This window comes from Crocodylus siamensis, chromosome 7 (genome assembly GCF_052110815.1).
Source record: "Crocodylus siamensis isolate JL-2025a chromosome 7, ASM5211081v1, whole genome shotgun sequence".
Classification (NCBI taxonomy): domain Eukaryota; kingdom Metazoa; phylum Chordata; order Crocodylia; family Crocodylidae; genus Crocodylus; species Crocodylus siamensis.
The window spans coordinates 14,516,290-14,541,862 of NC_143401.1; the positions used below are offsets into that span (position 1 = coordinate 14,516,290).

At 43.2% G+C, this 25,573-nt stretch overlaps 1 protein-coding gene across 4 annotated transcripts in view; it reads left to right on the top strand.

The window, feature by feature from the left end:
• The window catches only part of HIVEP3 (HIVEP zinc finger 3), a 529,666-nt gene extending 505,746 nt beyond the window's left edge, over nucleotides 1-23,920 (top strand). For all 4 annotated transcript variants that reach the window (XM_090056875.1, XM_090056873.1, XM_090056874.1 and 1 more), the window contains 2 exons: nucleotides 10,851-11,914; nucleotides 17,661-23,920. In XM_090056875.1, the coding sequence (XP_089913001.1) occupies nucleotides 10,851-11,914; nucleotides 17,661-18,557 (1,961 nt within the window). In that variant the 3' untranslated portion in view covers nucleotides 18,558-23,920. The remainder of the gene's footprint in view (nucleotides 1-10,850; nucleotides 11,915-17,660) is intronic.
• The last annotated feature ends 1,653 nt before the right edge of the window (nucleotides 23,921-25,573 follow it).

The following is a 25,573-nucleotide window of genomic DNA, read 5'->3' on the forward strand; positions in this document are numbered from 1 at the left end:
CCTGGGAGAATGGTCAGCAGAGAAAGCTAGAGTGTGTTTCTGTTAGGAGGCTTTTTCTCTAACCATTAAATCATATCTCCCTTCCAATTTGGGAATGAACACTTGGACACCTGCTAAACCCAGTAAAGGAAAGGACCTACCTAAATTCAGTAGAGTATAGGGGTAGGAATCCATTAGCTTTCAGAATGGAGTCCTTCTTCAGCTGTTGATATTGGCAGCACTGCTGCACGCTGGAATGTATTTAGGTGTCTGGGGTTTATTGCATTATGCAAGCAATCTGGGTAATTTTAGAATTGCAAAAAATATCCAGTTCCCATTTCTTTACATTGAGGAAGACTATTTGTGCTTGTATGAAGGGGACTGTCCAGAAGGGAAAGAACGTGCAAAGGTGCCCTCACCCCGCTTTTCTTTATTACAGTAATAGCAAACAGCTACTGGTCTTTTTGCCCAAGGTTAAAGCATTCTGCATCACAGCTAAAGAGGCCCAGTGCTCAAAAGTGCTAAGTAGATTCCAAGATAGTTATCCATACAAAAAGCTAGGAAGTTAAGCCCCGTCTTTTGTCTTCGGGGAGTATATAGGTGCATAAATGGGGGGAAAAAATGGAGAGATGGAAGAAGGATGCAGAAGGTGATTAATACCTGCCTTAAGGAGAAATCAAGGATCATAGCTCCATCCCAGATCCTGAATTTCCTATCACATAGATTCTCTTGCTGGCAGGGCAGTAAATCAGAAGAGTCTTGCCATGTGTAATCAGAGATTTTATCAGAAGTGGGCAAAATGTGGCCCATGGGGCCCCTATAAAATTTAGAAAATTAATATTAAACTGCCCCTGGCTGCCCGTCATCCGGCCCTTGATGGCTTGCCAAAACTCAGTAAGCGGCCCTCTGCTGAAATAATTGCCTGCCCCTGGATTATATTCATTCCTGTGTGAGGAAGAGATCAGGAGAGATGTTCCGTGGGCTCTTCCCATTCCAGACAAGCACTTCCAAGTGCAACAAGCTTACATGAGGAAGAGCCCCCTGAACTTTCTTGAAAGTGGGTGCCAGGAGGGCACTAGTTCCTAAAACGACCTGGATTATTTTATTTTTCAATTTAAGATGTATTTTACCTGATGGTTTTATTTAGGCTTACGTGGCAAGAGAAGGGAACTTTTTCCCATTACTATAAAAGGAAGATCTGAGCATGATCCTTTACTCATTCACCTTCATTTTACCTGGAATTCAACTGAGTAACACTAGCATAAGACTGGCATAAGAGGGTGCTGCATGTGCTATTTGCACAGAGCGTAAATGCAGTGCATATTGAAGTTTATTGTTCCTGGGTGCTGCATTTGAATGTGCACCTAGAACTGCAGCACATTGAGCTGGGTTGGAGCATCCCCAGGTGGCAAGGGACCCTGGGGATCAGCCTGCCAGCCCAGGGCTGCTCTGACCCAACCCGGTGTGCTGTGGAGCACCTGGCTGGGGCACAAGGGTGCTCCAGTGCGAGGCTAGCCAGCAAGCAGCCCCCACACTGAAGTACCCTCGTGCCCCAACCAACCCCATCGGTGCCTGCATGTGCATTGCTGCAAACTAAATAACTTAGCTGTATGATAGTACTTGTATTACAAGTTCTAACCTGTGGTGAAGTTAATTAGTTCCCTGCGGCCTAATGGGGCCACACATGTAAATATTAAAACTTTACTGCAGAGTTAATTAGGCAGCTCTGCAGTAAATGTCTTGTGTAGATGTGTCCACAGAGTGCAGAGCCAAGCTCATATTTCTGTGAAATCCACTGATTGGTGTCACTAATCAGAAACATTTTCATGAATATCCCTCCTCCTGTTCCCATTTCCTTTCTCGTCTGCTTTTTCTCATCTCCTCCTCTTTCTCCTTTGCTCTTTCTCCATCTCACTTAATTCAGAGCCTTGGCACCTGTTCAGTTGGTGCCATTCTACATTTGTAAAATGTTGTGCTGCGGCGAAGTGGGGAGGTAACAGGAACAGGCACATGTTCATATTTCTGAGCCTGCACTGCTCGTACTACACCACTGGAGGGATACTGAGCAGATGTTTTAGCACACCTCTCTGGGTTGATTTCTGAGCATAGTGTGGAGGAAAGTGTTAATTGCCTGCCTGGCTGACACCGCCCACACCCCTGGCTTCTGGGGGAAACTGAGGCATAGTGGGCTGGCAGGTTTACCAGGGATGCAGGCATGGTGGGGCTGGAGCACTCAGGGAGAAATTGAGTCTCAGGGGGGCTGGAGGGCTCAGAGGGGCTAACTTGAGACTTGAGGAGCCAGATTGGTGGTGGCAGGGCCCCACCTTGCTCTTTCCCTGGATAGAATCCAAGTCCTTTTGATCAACATGGGCCAGTTCATGGCTTGTTGGGTCTTTTAAGTGTTAATTTTTGCCCCTATGCAGTGAATGCAGTTGAGGAATGGTACCTTCTGAGATGCTGGAGGGTAGCGTTATCTCTGTGGAGCGCACACATGTTCTATGTTACTGTAAAAGGTGTCACCCTCTTGAGATAAACCTCAGCTAAAAGGGAAACATGTTCTGACTTTTTGCTCACAATTGCAACATCGCAAATGGTTTGAACATGCGTCTGCCTGCACTTTGGAATACTGCAAATGAATTTGGAATGGCACAAATTGAACTTGTGCCAAGGCCCTCAGTGAATCAGATTTCTGTTATGAAAAGCCGTGGCCCTTGGCTGAGCTTTAAGCTTTTTTCTACACAGTAGGAACATGTCAGCAGGACACAGTAAAATACATGCGGGGCTGTCCCAGGTCCCACTTGTTGAAATGTTCCCTGTGTAGCAAATCCAAACTACTTCCCATGTGGGAATGGATTAGAGTTACTCCAGCTTTGAAATGCTGACCTTGCTGTTGTTTCTGTCTGTGCCTATCTATTGTGCTTTCAGGACCAAGAAACTAAATGGCATAGAGTGAAGATTCACAACCATTGGAAGCTAATGAGCAGAGACACATCTTGGCTATCATCATTTTTCTGTTTTAAGCTTTGCCCCATAACAAAGCTTCCCGCAGATGAAGTGATTAACTTGCTGATCTGGTTGCAGAATGGATTTCTTTTCAGTGCAGGAAGTTCATGTGGTTCTTACTAGAACTGGTTGAACTATTCATTTATAATACTACCTTTTATGAACGCCTTCGGGAGTTTGCACATAATTCCCCCATTGATTCCTAACACAACTGGTACTCCTAAGAATTAACTCTGTAATAGTCATCCTGTTGGTTATAAGCTGTTCATTTAAAGTAGTCAGTGCATATCTTGTGTGACTAGTCATGTAAGTCAAATGATCATCGTTAAGCTTTCTGGTTAGACAGCTGAAACTTTTTGAACAAGGATTTGGGTTCATTAGGGAGATACCTTTTATTAGGCCAACTGCATAGTGATAGTCAGACAAGCTTTCTCATGCCAAGACATTCTTCATCAGGTCCAAGCAGTAAAAGTCATAGACTATGCTGTGCTAGCTTTTATTCAGGCCTGATGAAGAATGTTGACCATACAGTAGGTCCAATAAAAGATATCACCCTAAGAAATCCTTGCCTTTTGCCAGGACCAGATTACTGACCAGGTAGCACAGGTAGGGAGGAAAATTGAAGGGGAGGCAAAAACAGTGCACAGGCACCACACACATGCTCACTGGGAGCTGCCTTAGGAACCTGGGTATGTGCAGAAGCAAACAAGGCAGCTACAGCATGGATAAGCTGCCACTATGGGGCTGTCTCCTGTGCTCACTTTTGCCAGGTCCCAGGTACATCACAAGAGAGGGTGACAACATTTCGTTTGCCTGGGGTGGCAAAAATCCTTGCACCACTCCTGCCTCTCTCATAATTCATGTACCATTATGGCTACAGCATCACTCTAATACTACCATACTTTTTAAAGAATGCACTTCTCAGTATGATTTTTTTGCGATATTATCATATTTACTAAAATACACACCACTGTACCCCAGTGTTTGACACCCACTGAATATTTGTGAGCAAATAGTAAGACTCCCTGACTCAGAATCAACTGAATTAGGTTATTTTTCTCCATGGAGCAGGGAGGCTTCTTGCTGTGTGGCCACATCCAGCTCTGACAAAACACCCTGTCTCCTGCAGGCAGGAACGATCAAGCCTTACATTTAGGTCTGTTTTGTTTTCCTGTTGCTCTGATGTGTTGATGGGTGGCAGCATTAAATGAAAAGCTATATTCAGTGAATGTGGTGTTCATCAGGTGAGAAACAGGGTGTCCTAATCTGACCTAGTGGAAAAGCAGGCCAGGAATGCTGAACTGAGTCACTGCACTTCATGCAGGTGTCTGAAATCACTAGGCACTGACTATGGAGAAGAAACTCACCTACCAAAGTTGTTTAGCAAATATGTGAGCAACAGCATGCTAATTTTCTTCATGCAGCCTGCCAGAGAGGCTGAGGAACCAGTAATGCTGATATTCAAATAGCCCCCTTCAAGAGCATGAACTTTTAATGACTAAGCCACTGCTGGCTTAGGTGCATTCGTGTTGAGCTTTAGTGACACCCAGTGGCTGTTCCCTCCAGGCATCACCGAATACAGCTTACACTTTCTGCAAGCATGTTGTACTCCCATCATGTAGGGAGGGGTGAGGAAATGCTTAGCCTAGAATGCAGCAGCGATTTACTGGACATAGTGCAAAACCTGGGTACACAGCAACAAGCTGGCAGATTTTAGTTAAAGCAGAAGATAAAGATTAGGTGTTTTCAACCTGTAGATTGTTTTTTAAATAATCCTCTACCAAAAATACAGTAATGATTACTGCACTAATTGTGCTAGGCCTTCTGCAGATATGCAGGAAAAGCCCCTACACCCAAAAATCTCAACCACAAAAAAGTGTTGGTAGTGGTATGGAGGGGGAGATGGTGAAAGATTGCATGGGAATACACAGGCCTTTTTTGAGAAATTTCTGCTTTCTTATTGGGAAATCTGAAATTCTATCAAAATTTGGAAGAGAAATGTCAGCCACCTCTAGATACGACAAACCCAACATGTGAAACAAATGGCAGTGAGGAGAAGGGTGATAGTAGGCTAAATAAAGGAGGTAGCTTATCTTCTGCTTATCAGTTGTCAGCTGCTCATGCCAGAGAACATGTTTGGCAAAAATATTAGGGCATGGAGGTAAAATGGGGCTTCTTCATGACTATCTTAAAGATAAAGAGAAGAAATGTGGATCTGAAGGAGTGGAGATGGGGAACCACCATAGGGATCTGAAAAGATGGGGTTGTGAGCATAGGTGGATCTAGGATTTTGAAAGGAGGGGGTATATAGGTGTGAATGGTACCACAGAGGTAACTGTAAACTGTCTGGCTTTCAGCGCCCCCCCCACCCAGCAATCTTGATCCATGCCATGGCTGCCTCCATCTCGAGCTGTTCCACCAGGGATGGCCTGGTACTCTGGCTGGAGTTGGAAGTCCCTGTGTCTCCCACTGTCCCAGACCCTCCACACAGGTGCCCAAAGCCTGCACCCTCCATAGCCCAGCACCTCTCCCTCCCTCTTTCCTCCTGCCAGATCATCTGGTGCCTTGGCCACAGAGCCACTCTCCAAACTGGCCATTGTTCCAGGAGGGCTCAGCCAAAGGCATGGACTATAAAATATAAAGTATGAGCTACTACTCTCACTATTCTGCAACACCCAGACCCCAGGCCAGGGAAATTTGGACTGCACAGCCTGAGTACATCCATGTGTACCTACCCTCCAGGCATGGGCAGGAGTGGTGGGGCAGAGTACAGGGGTGCTGCAGGATGGTTTTGTCTTGGTCAAAAGCAGGGGATGTCACTCCACTATCTACTCCCCACAGTCCCCTGCTGGAGGAGAGCATGAGTGGTCCTGGGGCTCTCCACATCCCCACTTGGGGCTGTCCCCACCCACGGGACAGTTTGCAAGTCCTCCCTTCCTGCACTTGCTTCCTTCTTCCTAGGTGTCTGCCACCAGCTAAGGGGCTCCAGCTGTGCCTCGCCTACATGCCTCCCACGGTCTAAGCTCAATTCCCACACAGCTTCTGCAGGGGACCCAGGGATCCACTGCTGCAGGGAGATGAAGCCACCAGTATGGACCATGTCACACATTACGCTTAATGTGTGTATCTACACGTGCCCCCGCCATGGCACAATTGTTACTGCATCATCATTTAGTACTTGCTTTTGGAAGTACTAAATGACGGCGCAGTAACAGTCACTACTGCACCGTCCTGGTGGCACAGTTATTTTTAGATGCTATGTTACCATAGCAATGCAGTATAATGAGGTAGCTCATCACTATGGTGACGTAGCAGCGGTATCACAGTTTGTGCCTGCTGACGCTACATTGCTGTAGCCATGAGCTATGCAGCATCACATTTAGGCGTGCCCAGTACATGTTAAATGCACTTAAAACACAATTGACCTCATGTTGAAGCAGTAAAGCATGTGCTAGCATGCTTGTATCCTAGCAGAGCTACCATCTGTTGTACAAGGAGTATCTCCAAATCATATTTAGTAACATGTGTTTGATTATTGCCAGACTATTCCATGGATATAATGTAAGCAATGATGACATCAGTCAGGGACCCTTCTACTGTATCAAGCCTCCAATGGGATGAGGAAAGCCACACATTAGGAGGAAGGATCCTGGATCCTTGAGGATAAGAACAGGGTGAAGAGAAATACAAGAAAATACCTTTAATGCATAAAAGTTCACAGAGAAGTACCCAGCCAGGAAACAATAAAAAGTACATATGCTTTTATATTAATGCTAGAAGTCTAAGATCAAAGGTGGGGGAACCGGGATGCTTAGCAGTAAATAATGGTATTGATGTAATAGGTATCTCTGAAACTTGGTAGAATGAAGAAAGTGGATTATGGATGCTATAATACCAGGATACAAATTATACAGGAGTATTATTATAGGAAAAGTATACAGTAGCATTCTACATCAAAGTCTGGATTGAATCAAATAGGGTTGATTTTTCAACTGATACAAGAGGTACCATGGAATCTTTATGGGTAGAAATCCCAGGTGTCAATTAAAAAAATAAGTATGTTTGCGGGTATACTATCAGCCCTGAGACTGCGACAGCAGAAGTGAGCTAGAAATGCTAACGAGGTTGAGAGAGGCCGTGACAGCAGAAAACATAGTAATAATGGGGGCTTCAGCTGTCCACAGATAGACTGGGTGAATCTAGCATCAAGTTGGGATGCAGAGACCAAACTTCTTGAGCAGTTAGTTCTGGAATCTACAAAAGGAAAAGTCATTCCTGACCTAGTCCTAAATAGTGCACAGGATTTGGCACAAAGTGTAAGTGTTACTGAGACGCAGAGTTGAAGAGGCAGTAAGCAGAAAAAAGGTGTCTTTCAAAAGGTATAAGTCAGATCCTAAAGAGGAAAATAAAGAAGAGCCTAAACACTGGCAAATCAAATGTAAAACTGCAATAAGACATGGTAAGAGAGAATTTGAGGAGAAACTTGCTAGAGACACAAAAGTAACAGTAGAAATGTCTTTAAGTATACTAGAAACCGTGGACCTGCCAGGGAATCAGTTGGGCATTTGGAGTATCAGGGTGTTAAAGGGGGGCTAAAGGATGATGGTGATATTGCCATTTTTTGCATGTTTTCGCTGTGGAAGATATTTGGGAGATTCCCCCAACAGATCCCTCCTCTCTAGGGACAAGTCAGTGGAGCTGACCCAAATTGGGGTCTCTGTAGATGAGGTTGTAGAGGCAATCGATAACCTAAACAGTAGCAAATCACCAGGACCTGATGACATTCACCCTAGGGTCCTGAAGGAGCTCAGATCAGAAACCGCTGAACTTCTAATCGTAGTATACAACCCATCACTAAAAACAGCCTCAGTACCAAAGGACTGGAGGGTTGCCAATCTCACGCCCATATTTTAAAAAGACTCTAGAGAGGATGTAGGGGAAACAATATTAAAAAAAAAGAATTGTTCTGCACATGGATGAACATTGTGGGGAGGAATCAACACAGTTTTGTCAATGGGAAATCATGTCTCACCAAGCTACTAGAGTACTCTGAGGGTGTCAGTAAGCAGTTGGCTCAGTGTGATCCAGTTGGCATAGTATATATGGACTTCTTAAAAGCCTTTGACAGGATCCCCCATCAGAGGGTCTTAACAAAGTTAGGTAGTCACACAATTACAGGGAACATCCACTCATGGATTAGAAATTGTCTCAAAGATAGAAAGCAAAGAGTTAATATAAATGGTAAGTTTTCAGGATGGAAAGAAGTAAATAGTGGGGTCCCCCGTGGATCTGTGTTGGGACCACTGCTGTTTAACATATTCATAAATGGCCTGGAATGAGTAGAAGGGTGGCCAAATTTGCAGATGACACTGCACCAGGACCACACCCCAGTGGTGGCCATACCACCCCTGGTGGCCATGTGGCTCCTGCCTTCCCATTCCATCTCCTTGGGGTGCCCTCCCTTTTCCTTGTCTGTCACACCTTGCTGGATGTATTGTGCTGTTAAGGGACGCTGCCCCAGGGTCCCCAAGTGAACTCTTGTTCACCTTGCCTGGCTGGTACCCCTTGGGCATTATGTTATAGCCTTCTGTCCCTATCAGTGCCTCAAAGCACCAGTTGCCTTGTGCCTGTATTTGTGGTCTCCTTCTTTCCCTGGAGCCATGCCATGCCTTGCAAATGTTATTCCATGTTTGCTGGAGGGGGTGCCCTGGCCCCAACACAGCTCTCAGACTTCAAGCCTTGAACTTCTGTCTGGGCCTCAGCCTTCCCAGCCTTGGCTGTTTTATTCTGGCTGCCCCCCTCAGCCCAGGTCCATTGCCCTGGACCTTGGCTCCTAGGCCCCAGCTTTGTCTTGCCCTTGCATGCTCTGGGCCCCTGGCCCCTGCCCCTGTGCACTCTGGGCCCCTGGCCTCTTTCTCCTGCACTCTGGGCCAGCCTTCAGCCTTCAGAGTCCCCGACCCCAGGGTAAACTGACTTCACTGTCTGCCCTTTGTAGTGTCTACCCTCCCCCCCCATGACTCCTCTCCCTGCAGGAAGCAGGGACAGACTGCTTGGTCAGCCTCAGGCCTGGGGCGTGTGTACCCCAAAGCCTCACCCCTTCCTTTCCTGTGGTTTCCATGCAGGGATTTCCACTTGGGCCTGATGGCCAGCCTGCCCTCCTTTGTTGCAGTAGCTGCCTCTGCTTTGTGCAGCAGCCAGCTGCTCTCCCCAGGGGCCTTGGCCCTTCTTGCAGGTACAAAATTATTCAAGGTAGTAAAGACCAAGGCAGACTATGAGGAGCTACAGAAGGATCTGGCACAATTGAGTGAGTGGGCAATTAAATGGCAGGTGAATTTCAGTGTAGCTAAGTATAAAGTGATGCACATGGGCAAAAATAACCCAAACAATACCTACACTATGATGGGCTCTACATTAGCTGTTACCACACAGGAAAGAGATCTGGGTGTCATTTTGGGCAATTTGCTAAAAACATCAGCTTAGTGCTCAGCAGCCATCAAAAAGGCAGACAAAATGTTAGGGATTTGTAAACAAAATGGAAAGTATCATTATGCCCTTTGATAAATCCATGGTGCATCCACACCTTGATTACTGTACCCAGCTCTGATCCCCACACCACAAAAAGGATCTAGGAGACCTAGAAAAGCTCCAGAGAAGGGCAACCCGGATGATTAGCAGTATGGAGGGGCTTCCATGTGAGCAGCGACGGAAGAGGCTAGGCCTATTCAGTTTAGAAAAGAGATGGTTGGGGCAGCAGGGGGAAGGGGAAGGAGCATGATAAGGGTTTGCAAAATACTAAATGACAAAAAGAAAGTAAATTGGGGTGTATTATTTACTCTCTCACACAATACAATAACCAAGAATTACAAAATGAAACTAGTAGGTAGCAAATTTAAAACTAACAAAAGGAAATTTTTTTTCACACCGCACGTAATTAAAGTGTGGAACTCACTGCCACCAGATTTTGTGAAAGCTGACAGATTAGCCAGATTCAAAAATGGACTGAAAAAATTCGTGGAGGAAAGGAGCATCAGTAGCTATTGAGTTTGGGAGTTAGGGGTACAGCTTCTGAATCAGAATTTCCCAGCCCTTAAATGCTGGAGGCTGCAAGTAAGAAAGGCAAGTGGCAAATACCCTGATCATAGCCAGTTCACTCTCCCTTTCAGGATCTACTCTGCCAGTGTGTGACACAGGCTACTGGGCAAGCTGGACCTATGGTTTGACCCACTAAATGGTAGTTCTTATGCTTTTATGTTCTTCTAATCTTTCGATTGTCAGATTGCTCCAGGATCAAGTTGAAAACTGGGTATCTGAAAACCCCAGAGGGTTTTAAGGATTGGACCAAAAATCAGCTGAGTGTAGGTCCCACCCTGGCACCACACCAGAGCCAGTTCAAGACTCTGGCATGTGGCCAAGGCCGGGTCCAACAATCATCGAGCTTTGCATATTAGAGATTGTTACCGTGCAACTGCTCAGAACATATTTTAACTTTAATACCACACAGATTTAACATGTACTAAGTGTCCCATGTGACAAGACCCTATGCATCCCAACGTACTACACAGTGGAAAAGGGGTGCAACTGCACTTCACATCCCCTCTGGATCTTCCCTGCATGTGAGGTTAATGAGCTGGAAAGACGATCTTAGCAGTAATGTTTTGAAGGGACAAATGGGGAGGGTGTCAAGTTGCAGGCATCAAGACACAAAGATTATAGCCTGGACAGCAGTTGTGCCCTTGTTTTGTCTAGTCCACTCAGAGCTCCTTTAAGCCCTTAAATTTAAATTGACTTATATTCTGTGTGTGTGTGTGTGTGTGTGTGTGTGTGTGTTTTCCATACTTATATGTTCTTTTCCTGTTTTTCCCCCCCAGGAACCAGTGAAGACCTATTCCATGATTCTGAAGGGAGGGAAGGATCTGAGCCAATTGAGGAGCACCAGTTTTCAGATTTGGAGGAATCTGATGATGATGATGACAATGAAGATGATGAAGATGAGGAGGGAGAGGAGAGCCAAGATGAGCCACCTTTAAAGTTGTCGGAAGTAAAACATACCACCCTTCCAATGCACTCTTCAGGGGGCTCTCCATTTTCCCACGAGGAAAATACTGGGACAGCATTGTCTTTAACACAAGATACTGTCTCCAGCAGCCAGCAAGTAGGTGGGGGCCACCAACCCTCTTCCTCAGGGCTGGAAACAAAATGGTCAGCAGACAGCAGTGGAATTGTTGTCTGCCACAGTTTCTTGAGTCTCCATAAGCCAGCTTTGACCTCCAGTGAACAGCTGGCTTCTGCTGAAAGGGAATCTGTCACAAGACAGCAGATGTCCTTAGCTATGGACCTGTCAACCTCAAAAGACACCTCCCCAAGAAAGAGGTGGTCTCCAGGCCAGGAATCTGGTGGTGGTGGCGGCAGCAGCAGGCCAATGCTAGCCAGAAAGCACTTGTTAACCAAAAATGAAACTTCACCTAAACGTTTTTCACCCACTGGAGAAATGTCTTCACTAAGGTGCTTGTCTCCAGGGAGAGCGATGTCACCTTGTCAGCGCATGTCCCCAAGGAGAGAGGCATCTCCACTGAGATGTGTGTCACCAAGACTTGAGCTGTCTCCAAGCAGGCATCTTTCCCCAAGAAGAGAGTTATCCCCAAGGACATACCTCCCACCAGAGAGAGAAGTCTCTCCTGTGAGGCATTTGTCTCCAAGTAGAGATGTGTCATCAGTCAGATATTTATCACTGAAGAAAATGTTGTCTCCAGGCTGTTCAGATTCCCCGTCTAGGTATCCATCCCCAGGGAAAGAAGACTTGCCTGGTAGTAGCAAATCTGCAGCAGATGACAAGGTTCAAAGCTCATTAAAAGTCCAGCATGGAACGTTATCTTTGATGCCTCTACCTCACAGGTTCTTTGGCAAAAACATAGAGCTCTATGAGTCCAAATTGGTAAGCACCACTTATTCTTCTGCGTTCATATTCCACGGTCATTTTAGTAAATACTTTCTCTGATTGCTTTTAATGAATGCTATGCACTGGGAGGTGCTACATGGACTGCTCTGAAAACTGTTGTCGTTTCCTAACATATAGGATGGGAAAAAGACAGGCTGCAAAAGTTTACTACTTCATATGATATCAGAGGGGGTGGGAGGATTTTTCGGTTTTTGACCTAATTGGTCCTTGGCCTTTCTTCTGAGACAGACAAAAACGGAAGCCACTTAATGGTGATGGCAGTTGTTGCTTTGTGGTAGTGACGTGAGTCCTTTGGGAATTTGAGATCACTAACTCATCTCTCGGGAACTGCCATGAGATTAACCATGCTTATTTGCTACTGATCTAGATGGATTTGGACCAATGAAAAGACTTTGGGCATTTATAGACATGCTCTGGGAGCCAGGGGGGAGGGGAGTGCTTTAAATAATCTGAGAGCCGCACTAATTAAAGCACCTGGAGCATTATGTGTAACTCCCATGCTGAAAAATGGTGGAGGGGGTGCTTGAACTAAAGCTTGTCAAACGAGCTTTAGTTTAAAGCGTGCTGCCAGCATTTTTCAGCATGGAGATGCTGGTACACATGATGCTGAAGACTGCTGACGCACATAAATTTCCAGCTCCAGCAAACTTGATTAATCGAGCCTGCTTCGATGTGCTGCAGCCTCCCTGCATGTGTATAGATGCCATTTATGTCCCACTGTTAAGTACCAGATTTCCAGCTAGGTCCACTTGGTTAACTGTTGAGGAATATTTATTCAGTTGTCTCTGATTTCATCTTACTTGCTCCTGCAGCACAGCTTAGTACCTTCCCCATTGGGTCCCCACAACAATTAGTCTTGCCTTTCCTGAGCATATCAAACCCCATGAGTAAAGGAAGCTAGGGTATTTCTTCCATAGACATAAAACAATCAGATCTTTTGGTTTCTCAATGAATCTCCTACCTCCGCTCCTACCAGCCTACCCTCCTATAAAAACAATTATATATCTCACTACCCCATAAATTGCATTGGTGTAAATCAGACGTTATGCTACTGACTATTGTGAAACTGGTGTAAAAGAAAGCTCAAGTCTGTAAAGACAGTGCTGGAAGAAAAGAGGCCTTATAGAACTGCTGTTGTAATAACTGATCTCAGATATACAAGACACACCTCCCTCAACATGTCCTCCTCTCCCCCCACCCATGTGTATGAAAACAATAACCTTATTTCATTCTGGCATTTTCTTACATATTTGGGCTTTTATTCCATTTTCTTTTATATCCTCAAACCCTGTCAATAGGTTTAAGTCCCAAGCTTCCACTTCCTTTAAAGCAATTTCAGTCTGCTACAGAACAGTATCTTAGGACAAATCTTGGTGCTACAGAAAACAAAACTAATTATTATGTAAGTCACACATGCACCCACAAAGCAAATATTAGCATCCTAGCCCTTCAGATCCCCAAATTTGGACTCATTGAAAGAACCTTCCATAGCTAGAGCTAATAACAACTTTCCACGTGCCTTTCTGGGCAACTAGTAGAGGACAACTTTCAACATACCAACATCTATTCAACATGTCAAATACCTAAGTGGACTTAGGCACCTAAGCGTGATCTTATTCCATCTTTATTATAGTTGTTTTTCAACCTGCTCAAGTCCCTGAAAAAGACATGTGAACAGACCTGCTTTTGTTACACACCAGGCATGTCTACACGAGACACTGTGGTGCAATTGCAACAAGATACTGTGCCGTAGCTCATTGTTACTGCACCGTAGCATTGCCAGTCACTAACTACATGGCGATGATACAACGCAGTAATACCAGGCTACTGTGCAGTAACTCGTTGCTACTGCACAGTAGCATCAGGCAAAAACTATGTGGTGATGGTACTGCATAGTCACACTGGTTGCTTCACAGTCCTTTAGTGCTTGCTTATGCCTAGTAATAACTGTGTAGTAGTAACAACTGTTCAGTGGCTTGTGTAGATGCACGCACCGTCATCTTTGACTTTAAGGCTAAAGGACAGATTCTGTTTATCCCTCACACATCTCAATGGCAGGTATGTATCATTACCTACACTAGCTTAGTAAGCACATGCTCAGCAGGGCTGTGCTCAGGCTGTGCAGCTGTCCAGGTATGCATACTAGCAAAGTGCTATGAATACCAGTCTATGGGCTAGACATTGGCTACAACTCGCTTCCTGAAGTTGGCCCATTATACCTTGAATTGAGTTCTCATTGATGAAAATGGATAAACAGCACTGGGAAAGTGTCTGTTTCATTGGGCACAGGAGCCCAGGGCAACCTTCTTTCCAAGATAGTACCCAACTCACTGAGCCATACACTTTCTGCCTTATGTCTTCCTTCTGGCTCCATATTCCCTCTTCTCCGCCCCCAGCCTACAAGAAAGCTTCAAACTGTTCATAAAGGTCAAAATGCAGCACATGTAGGCATGTGAAGGGTAAATGTGATCTGGCTGTATCTCACAAAAAGCAGAGATTGTGAGGAAGACTCATCCACCATATGTATAAGCTGTTTTTCTTGGCCCCAAGCCAACGGGATGGAAGAGGATCATTGTAGGTGCCTAAGTCCACTTAAACGTCTAACTGGTAAAACAGAATTGGGCCCTATGTGAGTAACAATGCTTTTAGCAAACAAAATAATAATCTAGGGTCTAGAAATATGCTTATAATCTGAGAAGTGACCCTGTTTTTCTCTATATATCTACTTCTTATGCACCTGCACATTATCTCTGGTCACTACAGACACAGACATATTTTTGGTCTTGCTTTCCCTGACAGACCAAAGCAGCTATGTGAATTTGAACTACAGCCTGTTCCCTCCCACAGGTCATTACAGAGACTGTCAGCTGTGTTCATGCAGCAGAATCTTTTTTTTTTCTGGTAAGGAAGTAAAAAGCAGAAAGAACGGAGCTGGATTTTCAGACTTGAGGTGGAGCTGCCGGAGGTGGTGGTCAGAAACATGGTCCATTGACTTACTTTAATCTGGAGTCACTGCAATGCAGTAGAGAATCCCATTGTATCATTTCTTCCAGTGTTTTCATTAGTTAATAGTTTTATTACATTCTGATATAGAGGCTGTAGTCATAATCAACATTCATTATATTAGGCATTTCAAACACACACAGAAACACAAAACCAGGTCCCAAGGGTACTTGTTTAGACCAGGTTGCCCTTTGCTATACAGACATAGGCTAGAAGTGATGCTTCACAGGGCACCTACAGCATTCAGTCGTCTCTGAAATCCAAAGTAATGGCCTATGTTATGACTTCAGAGACTGCACACACGAGGAAATGGAACAAAGTTGTGCCCTTCCACTAATATCGCATGGCAGCCCCTACTGTGCCAAGATCCCAAAGCAATTAAATTAGGATTCTCAACCTTCAGGTCAGGTTTATTGTACACACATGCATTTGTGTGCGCACACAGACATATTCCTTTTGGTTGGTATGTCTCATTTTAAGGATAAAGAACAGCAAACATTGGCTATCTCCTTAGTTAACTGCTCCTTTAATTTATTCCACAGTTGAGACCAGAGTCGCACCTGTGAGAGCTCCAGAACTTAAGGAAGGCACCCTTACACTCGGGCAATTATATAATATCCATCCTAGGTCAACCAGGGTTGGATTAGATCAGCCGTTCTTGGTAGCCTGAGATTTCCTACTCGCACCCCCATCCCCGAGTAATTTCCACGCTGTAAGCCTTTAAAGGGGGGGCCTGAGTTTTAACTGAAGTAGTGCACAAGACATCTTGCAGAGCCCAGGGTCTGATTTTCACACATGGCTTTTGCCCTCTCAGTTGCAGCGACCTGGATCATTTTTCCTCCTATTGGCTGTTGCACAGAACACCTCTTTTGCTACTCATGCTCTCTTAAAATCCACATTGCAGCTTGGCAATAAATTACCAAGAATTTATAGCCCAAGAATTTGGGCTTTTACCTGCCACCACTGTTACAGCACATTTATTTGTCCATTTACATCAACTGCTTTTGCTACCCATTTTCCCTTTTTACCCTCTTCCCCTCCCATCTCTTCGCACAGAGTGAACCTCCTGGTCTCCATGGGTCATACAAAAGTGAGAATCTATTCCATACAATGGCTTCTCAAATGTTATGTCCAGCCATGTTTTATTTGAATCACTTGTTGGTTTTTTACTTTCTCATCTTGGGAGCCCTCCTCAGTGTTCAGCTATTCCTTCCTAATTTATCTGTTCCATTTGCATGATAAATTAGAAAGGCATATGAAAGAAAGATGGATAGGTGAAAAAAAGAACATAACAGATTTTTTTCATTACTGAATGTGAAGGATATGCAAATTAATTCATATAAAATATCCGCATCATATGTATTAAAACACAAGGTAAGACCATCCATAACTTGGAACTCAAACACAATCCAAAAATTAATTGCAGGTAGCAATTATTAAGATCTGTTACTTTTTTTGAAGTCACTCGTTCACTGCCATATAAAAGCTCAAATACAGAAATATAGAAAGCATAGTTCTTCCTAATGTGTTTTTAATCTGAATCAAACTGGCAGTACTAGAAATGACATGGGGAGCTTCAGAGAAGACTGATATAGAGCTATGTCTGAATCAAAACCCTGGTGAAGGTTTTTGGCAGAGCCCTTTACAAAACCTCCCAGTTTTCTGAGGTTTGCTTATTTCTTTACAGAACAATAAGTTCCCTGGAAGATGTTAAAACAGTGGCGCAGTTGGGATCAGAAGAATTTTATGCCTCATCCCAGATAGACATGGCAGGAGGCGTGATATTTGCAATGAAGCATAAAATTGCTCTGATCCAAATCATACAACCACGGAGCTACCCCCAGCCTGATCCCACAGATTGTCATAGACCCAAGACTGCCCCAGCAGGTTCAAGACACCAGGCTTTCTGGAGCCAGATCTGACAATCAGCTGATTGTTGGACCCAACCCAGACAGTCATAGGTCAGGATTGAGACCCTGGGTTGTCTGGGACTGGTTCTGACAATCAGTTGATTGTCGGCTGGCCCTGGGGCAGCCCCAGGACCACCCAGCTACATGTGTAGTTTTTAGATGTTCCAGGGCTCCAGGACCGCAGGATCAAGGGACTTCTCCTCCATCCTAGCGTTTCTTTGCCATAGAATATATAAAAAACGTGCTCAGCCGAGCTCTTCAGTGACCCACAATGTTACGGCCAAGAAAGGCTGCCAGCTTCCTAGCAGATCCTGGGAGCCTGGTGAATCTTGCAACCCATTCCCTTGACAGCCCATTTTCACATCAGGACTGGGGCTATCTCAGTCCTGAAGTTGAGACCACATGACAGTGCTGACAATCAGCTGATTGTCAGCATCAGCAAATAAGTGGCTGGTGAGGCAGCCAAAGGAACAATGCACCTTGAGATACCAAAGGACCCAAGCAAAGACCTATTACCTGACATGCCACTTTCTCAATTGCAAGCTACAAAATGTTTTACATATTTCAAGCAACATCTTTGTAGCTAGTTGGTCATTTTTGTAGCTGAATGTTCTTTTTTGGTGCAATAACTAGTTTGCATGTGTAGCCTGTCTAAAGTTACCGTGCTATTAACCCGTTAATTCCACAATAAATGTAACGTACCAGGTGCCTAAGATGTTAATAGAATCAGTGACTTGTTACTCATGCTGTGGACTGATGATGCTGGCTGTACCACACTGACCAACTCTTGTTTTTCCTATCAAATGCAGAAGATAGAACCAAGAAGCCCAACATGTTCACCTGGCATCACCCAGCCTGTCTGCTCCGGACCTTTGCAAGCGCCCCATGATATACATGTCCACACTCCGAGCCGAGTGGAAGAGAATGTCTTCAGCCATCTCCCGTTGCATTCACAGCAGCTAACAAGGACCCCATATCCTATGATTCCAATTGGGGGCATCCAGATGGTCCAGGCAAGGCCAAGTACCCATTCCAGTTTGGTGCCCAATTCAGTTGTGTCACTGCAAGCAGGATATTTTGCACCTGGTGGCAATGGAAGCAGCAGCTTCACAGAATTCAGCCAGGTTCAAGAAAGGGGAAAGGAACCACAGATCCCACAAGAATCCTCACCGACATCGGTATCCCCAGCTGCAAAGATTTCAAAATACACACTGTCCCCAGAGGTTAAAAGCAGTGGCTACTCAGAAGAGAAATTGAGGACTAGTGAGCTTCAGCAAAAGACAGAACAGGAGGAATACAGGGTAAAAATGTATGCTGAGCCCAGCCACCCAGAGCAGGAAGGCTGCTCAGCTCCCACAGACAGTCTCAGCACAAATTATGAGCACTCTCCAAAGCCTTCAGCAAGTAGGGAAGAACCCTTGAAAAAAACGGGCAAGAAGCAATGTGGCAGCTCAAGCACTTACTTTGAATCATCCTGCACTTTCATCTCAGATTTCCCCACACAGACATTGGACAGAAGTAGCAGCACTGGCTGTTTGTCAGAGCCCTCGTTGAGCCATTCACACTCCCACCAGTTCTCTGTCAGGAGAAGGAACCTCTCGGGAGAGCCAAGTCATCAAGGGGGAACCCGTAGGAAAAACAGTCCACACTTAGAGCGCGCAGATTTAGGTCAAAGACAGGTGGATGAGAATACAGGAAGTACTTAAGCCTCCATCCATCTGTTCCACCTGTAGGCTTCCTATGTAAAATCAACAGACATTTTCAACACTATTTCCTTTAGTATAATCATTGCTTATAAGAAGCACTCTAGTGTATGACCAAACCCATGGAAAATTCCTGGTTTTGTTTGTCCCAGTCTGGTATTATCTCCACATGTATGCAGTTACTTGTGCCTTTTTCTATACCTTTTGTTGCTTGAAATGTACAAAAATGTTTGAGGCTGTGAATATTTTTTTAGAGTTTTTTCGAAAGGGGTTTGTTAGACCTTGTCTTTTTTGCCATTTAGGTGTGTGTGTGTTAATATGGGCCTGAGAGATGCAGAAAGGAAAGTGTTAAGCATTTTAAGGGGGCAGAAGATGCACTGAAAACAAAAATAAAAAATCTTTTTTATATTGATTAAATGATTAAAAAAAAAAAACCAAACCCTTGCTCCTGTGTACAGTAGTTGATGATTCATATTTATTACATGCTTTATTTAATTTTTGGCAAAGTGCTTGTTTTTTTTTCTTGCATCTGGTTGCCTATCGTTGTGCTTTAAACAGTTGCAACTGCTTTACATTTGAAAATGTGTTTACCCTCAATTGTAAATAGAACTAGCACTTATTTTATGATGGGAGGCCTGTTAGCGGTGAAAGCAAATGTCACTCCAAAAAAACAAACAAACAAAAAAATCTCTCAAACACACCTCCCTTCCACAGAGCCCAGAAAAGCACTTTTTAAAAAAGGGACAAAAAAAAAAGTTTTTCTTCAAAGTTTTAACTGCAAGAAAATAGGAATGTATCGAATGTAGAACCAGTGCTAGGAATGGCGTTTAATTGTTTTAAAAGAGCCATTCTTGTGCTTGCTTTAATATTGACATTCCATAATGGGCTGCTCTTAAAGCGCACAGTATAATAGTGCTGCCTTTTGCACCACTATAGCGAAAATCTTGCCTGTGTCACCACAAACCCCTATTTTCTGGGGTTTAAAATCCCTCTATGAACATCCTCTCCTGTTGTAAAAGTGAAAGTAAAATATCAGCCTTGCAAACCATTTCCTTCCAGAGTTTATTTTTTCTTCTGAGCCGTATCTTCCCTGCCTAAATGACTCCAGTCTGCCCTCCCTCCCATTTTTGTAAGTTAAAAGGATGCAGATATTAGCTCCTGCTTGTTTTATTTGCACACCTATGGCTTTGTAACTCACAAGTGGCTCTGTGTTTTGTTTAACTTTATTTATTTATTTAAATGAAACGGTTTCAAACTCATAGCCTATATTGTGTAGAGGGGGCCTTTTTGGTATTGCATATAAAAAAACGTGGCTGAGTGGTTAATGTCTTGAAAATCAGCTTGTTTTGCATGCACAATAATGTTTTCCACAGCAGATTTTTAAATATGACCATCGCTAGCAGGGTGATGGCTGCTACTGCCAATAGAGATGATACCAAATGCAGAGAGATGTGATGGAGCCATTCCACCCTGTCGTGTTAAAACACTTTTTAAACAGAACTGTTTGGTCCATGTTTGCCCTAATAGACAGCAGGCTCTTTACTATTTCAGAGTGTTTTCTGGTCTATGAAATCTGTACAAACATTTTTTAAACAAAACAAAAAAACCCCTATATATATACACATATATATATATGTGTGTGTATGTATGTATGTATGTATGGATCAGTTCTTTCTTCTTTCAGAGCTGTTCCAGTTAATCGGGTACATAATAAACTTTTTAAAAAAAATAAAATTACAAAAAATATATATTATCTTGAATGAGAACATATTTCCTTGCCAGACTTGATGAGCTATGAACTGTTCCCGTCTCACGGGCAAATAATATGGATTTTTTAATACTCTTCTGCAATTTTTTTCTTCCCTGTTAAAGGGAATTAAGTACAAGAGAAAGCATCACAGAAATAACATTAAGGTTGTGACACTGACCAAAATAATGCCCACAATCCAAAATTTACTTGAATCTTCCATTCCTGATTAGCACTATTATTTAATTTTCTTTTTCACTCTCCAGTTTTTTCACAGCTATGACCCTGATCTTGCTATCATGCCCTGCTTTCAGAGTCATGGCAAGCCTAGGACCTATGGACCCAGTTCAGAAAAGCATCTCAATTTGACAAAATCCTTAAATCTTATAAGGAGAGTTAGACATTTTTTCATGTGCTGTGAAGAATAGGGATGGCCGGGGTCTTAAGAAGCCATCCTGTCCCTCCACGTTGAGTGACACCTTTGGATTCCCTGGCTGTTGCCGGGTCTTTCTCCTCTTTCCCCTTTGTCACACTCTTAACATTATTTCAGCAAAGTATCTTTTTGTGTTGAATTGGGTTTTTTTTATATTGAAAGTGTACATAAGGAAAAAATGCAGCAGTTACACACTCAGCATTGTGGATGCATTAAGTGCATTTGACATTACCTTTTGGGCTAGATCAAATTTACACTATTTTTTTTTTAACCATAATTTAACCCTTAACATGTCTGCACATCAGGATGGAAACAATGCAGATCTCGTTGGCTCGTTGCTTATTGTGATTTTATTCCTTTAGGTTTTCATAAGCTCAGAGCGAGTTGAACGTTCTGCCTTTTTGTTGTAACATACGTATAAGCCACCAGCCAGTGCTGCAGAGTATGGACAGTGTGTGTGTGTGTGTGTGTGTGTGTGTGTACATGAACAGCCAAAAGCGGTGGCATTATGGTTGTGCCCATACCCTGCCCTGCTGTGTCCTATGCACATAGTTCCAGCCATGCCACGGACTCATCTGCAGTGTGTGTGTGTGTGTGTGTGTGTGTGTGTGTGTTTGTGTGTGTGTGTGTGTGTGTGTGTGTGTCAGAGGCAGAAACTGAGAGCACTTAAGAGTGGCCTGAATTTCCATTGTGATGAGTTTACAGAGCAGCCACTCAACCTGTGTAACTGGGGTGGAGCTCTGCTTCATGCTTCCTCTACCAGATGCAGCAGGTGCCTGTGGCCTGCAAAATTAGCCAAACAGGACCAAAAAAAGAACTCTAGCAATATTTAAGAACAAAATAATTGTTAGTTAATTAGCTTCTGGACCAGTAAGGACAGGGGAATCCCCAGAGAGGCATCATGACTTCTGGGTTTCACCACTGGTTTGGCCAGTTGGAATCCCCAAGGTCTAATGCCAGCTCTGCTCTTAACCACAATGTGCCCTTGAGCAAATCACTTATCTTTTCTGGGTCATATTATGCTCATGTGAACATCAGCTCCAGGGATTTAAATGGAGATGCTCCTTTCTACATCAGAGATTAAAGTCCTGTCCTGTAAATATTATTATTGAGTACTGCACTTCCAACTTAAGCGATCACTGCTTTACTCAGTAGGAAGTCTTTGCAAGATCATGTTCTGAATATTGCCACTAGGTCTGCCCCTCCTATTTGTAATGTAAGATGATGGCTCTTGATTTACCTTCCATACACTTTGAGGAATTAATTAGTTAATATCTGTACAAGCACTTTGCAAATGCAATTCAGTCTATTATGTTCAGTGGAGTGTATTAATAATGCAAATCAGTGCATTAAAAACACAAAATTCAACTTTTCCTTTTCATTACCAGGCCAAAAAATAAAATAACAAATTTACCTTTTTTTTAAAAAAAAAAAGGCTCAGAGCTTCCTGCATCATTTATGATATTGGAGAGTGGCCTACTGACATCCAGTGGGCTCTCCTATTTATTTCGCTAATAAATCAGACTGAATATTCCCCCGAGTTTCTTGCTTCATGTGAGCCATTGCTGTACCTGCCCATGAATGCTACTCAATGTGGTATGGAGGTGCCCATGAGACAATCTCTCAAGAAAGGTATGGTACACATTATAAAGTAGTTTGGCTCTCCTTGCCTTCTAAGGGATAACTATGTAAAGTGGAAAGTATTATGCCTTGATCTAGTACAGCACTTAAGCATCAGCTTAACTTTAAGTATGTGAGCAGTCACTCTAACTTAAATGGGCTTAGAGCTAAGCACATGCCAGCTTTGCTAGAGCAGTGTTCATCACATTTCAGCATGGAGGCAAAGGGCCCTCTGGCTCCCAAATATATTATACTGCCCTGCAGTAGATAGCTATCAGCTCTAATCATTTACAGGATGTTGGTCAGATACTCAAGAAGTACATGGGAAATACAAACAGTGATGAAGTAGCTGTGTCTTTTCTGCTATGCTTTTAAATCCGTAGATAAGCGTTTAGATAAAAACAGTCTGTTATTTAAAGGTACTGAGATCTTCCAGTTCCTGTTAAAGTCAGCAGGAGTCGAAGGTGTTCAATGCCAGTAAAAATCATACCAGTTTTGCTGACTAAATACGGCTTTATAGGGAGGTCATTAAATAGGCAAGTAGTTTTTAAGCACCTAACTCCCATAGAAAATAAACAGGAATGAAGTGGCTAACTGACATTTGGACCTTTGAAAATCAGCCTCAAGGGACTCTTTAACTCTAGGCAGTGGGATTTGATCATATGACCACATTATAGTTCATTTTATTTGACTTGAAAATCTTCAAAAAGTAGATGCAATTAGAATACTTTGTCACTTACAATATTTTGTTATAAATCCTCAAAAATAGCATCTGAACAAGCAATGTACTTGGTCACATGGTATTACTGAATTCTATTTCTACACAAATTTTGTACAATTTGATCTAGCCCTTTTACTGTCTTCTTGCAATATTTTTTTTCATTTTATGACTTAGTTTCATCAAGTGTTTTCCCTCTTTTTAAAATCTCCATCTATTGCACAGTATTTACACATAAAAATATTGTAAATTATTTACAAAAAAAAAAAAAAAATCAGTCCTGATGGCATAAAACCAATCTTTCATTACTGAAATATGATGGCACTTAAGATCACTTTAGTAAATGTAATGTAAAAATAATAATAATAATGTGTACACAAATTTAATATACATGGTCTCATGTAAGATAAATATTTGCCTTTTTTTCTAAAAGGTGTATGTATTCTGTAAGTGGAATAGTCTGTAGAAAGTTTCTATATGTTCTTAAAATGGCAATACATTCCAAAAAAAAGGTACTGTAAATATGTACAGAGTACAATGTAATTTGTTAGTTTTGCCTGTAATTTTATTTTAACTCCAGTTTCTACACTTGCATCTTGCAATGTCTGTATGGTTATATCAGTGCAAAAAATGCAGGTAAAAAGCACAGAGTCTGATGTAAAAAAACAAGAAGAAAAAAAAAAGAAAAAATACTCAGTATTTGATGTTTGTGACCCTTATTGTAAATGACATCTGTACTGTGAATGAGAAGTTTTTACAAGTATAATATTGCCTTTACTACAACTCAGACTGTCTGCTCAGTCTGAGCATATTTTTAAAAAAATAGCATGTTGGAATAAATTTTAAAGTACCAACATATCCCTATTTGCATGACTGGCAGTCTTTAATTTTTTCCTGTATATAATTATAGACTTGGGGTCTAGAATAACAAATACAATCTGAATAAAGTAATGGAAGTGCCACTCAACACCCCAGAGAGATCAGCACTAAAAAATCCCCAAAGCGTTTTTAGCGCATCACTGTAGACCAGCTTTACTACCATATTTCTCAGTATTTTCCACTTGAAATTTTGGAAATGATGTTGTAGAATGAATGTAGAATGAACATTTTGGTAAATGCTAGGGATAAAATCTGGACCACATGGAAGTGTGAAGATAAGACCCCATTTGACTTAAATAGGGCTGGGATTCCTTCTTTTTTGTTTAGTGGCAGAAATGCACTATATGAACAAGATAATATGATGAATGATTCTGATTTTAGAACTGTCTCACTTTTGTTTTGGAAGCCTTAGACAATATTACAGACTTTTTTTTTTTTTAACCAAGCAAATTCTCTCCCTCTGCCCAAAAACTACATTTTCTAGACTTATCACATCAGCCAGAAATGTTTTAAACTGACCAATCAGTACATCTTTAAAAAATAAATCTGTGCTCACTGCACTCAGGCACATTGTAGTCCAGCTAAGAGAAATTTGCTTTTCGTGCCTGCCTGCATATGTAGATGCACAGGCCATGCCATGTTCTGCCCTTGGTTGTGTCAGGAGCGGCAGGCTCTGGAGAGCCTTCTCTCTTGGACTTGCTAGCAGAGACAATCTGGGTAGCCAACTTCCACTGCAGACTCCTGCTGCTGGTAAGCACAGTGCAGAGTCAGAATCTGACACACACACAAGCCTAGTGGATCAGCTAATTGAATCCATTGCCAGGCCAGGACTGATCCCACAGAGCATTGCCTGAGGCTTTGTTTTGCATAATACACTGGTGGTTTTCCCATCTTTGAAAGTCAAATCAACTGTTTGGCTCCCTGATGTCCAGTTCAACAGCTGCAATTCTGCGCAACTGCCTCTGTGCTTGCTTTCACAGTCTGCTCCAGGGAGTTGCTGGGCATGTCTGCTTTTCTTCTATTGAATGCCCTTATCCCTCCCCATTCAGCTGTACCTTAGCTAAAAGGTTAGGAAATGGTCCAGCTATAATTGGTCTGTGGCACTCAGTAGGCCTGTGCGAGTTGGCAGCGATCCGATCTGGCTTCGGATATGGCTGGTTCAGATGCCAGCCAATCCAGAGCTCTGGACTGGGTTCCTGCTTCGATCCGACCAAAGTGGCTTCGGAGCCACCTTGAAGATCCAGCCATAGGGTATAACGGGGAATCAATGAAATATCTATAACTTTATTTTTTGTCCAGTTTGGATGAAGCTTGCAGGGGTGGTAGCTCCTGCTGAGCGCATGACGCCTGCCAAGTTTCAAGAACAGTGCAGGGGTTTGCGGGGAACTGTACCCAAAATGTTTGAAAGCAAAACTCATGTCACGTGTATGTGTTACAACACAGGGGGGTCAAAACTGCAGGGCTGGTAGCTCTTACTGAGGCCACAAAGCCTGCCAAGTTTCGAGGAGATAGGTGCAGGGGTTTGTGGGGAGCTGCACCTCAAGCTGCAGACAAGCAAAACTCGTGCCATGGGTGACATTGTGTGTGTTAAGGCGCAGTGGGGTGAAAGCTGCAGGGATGGT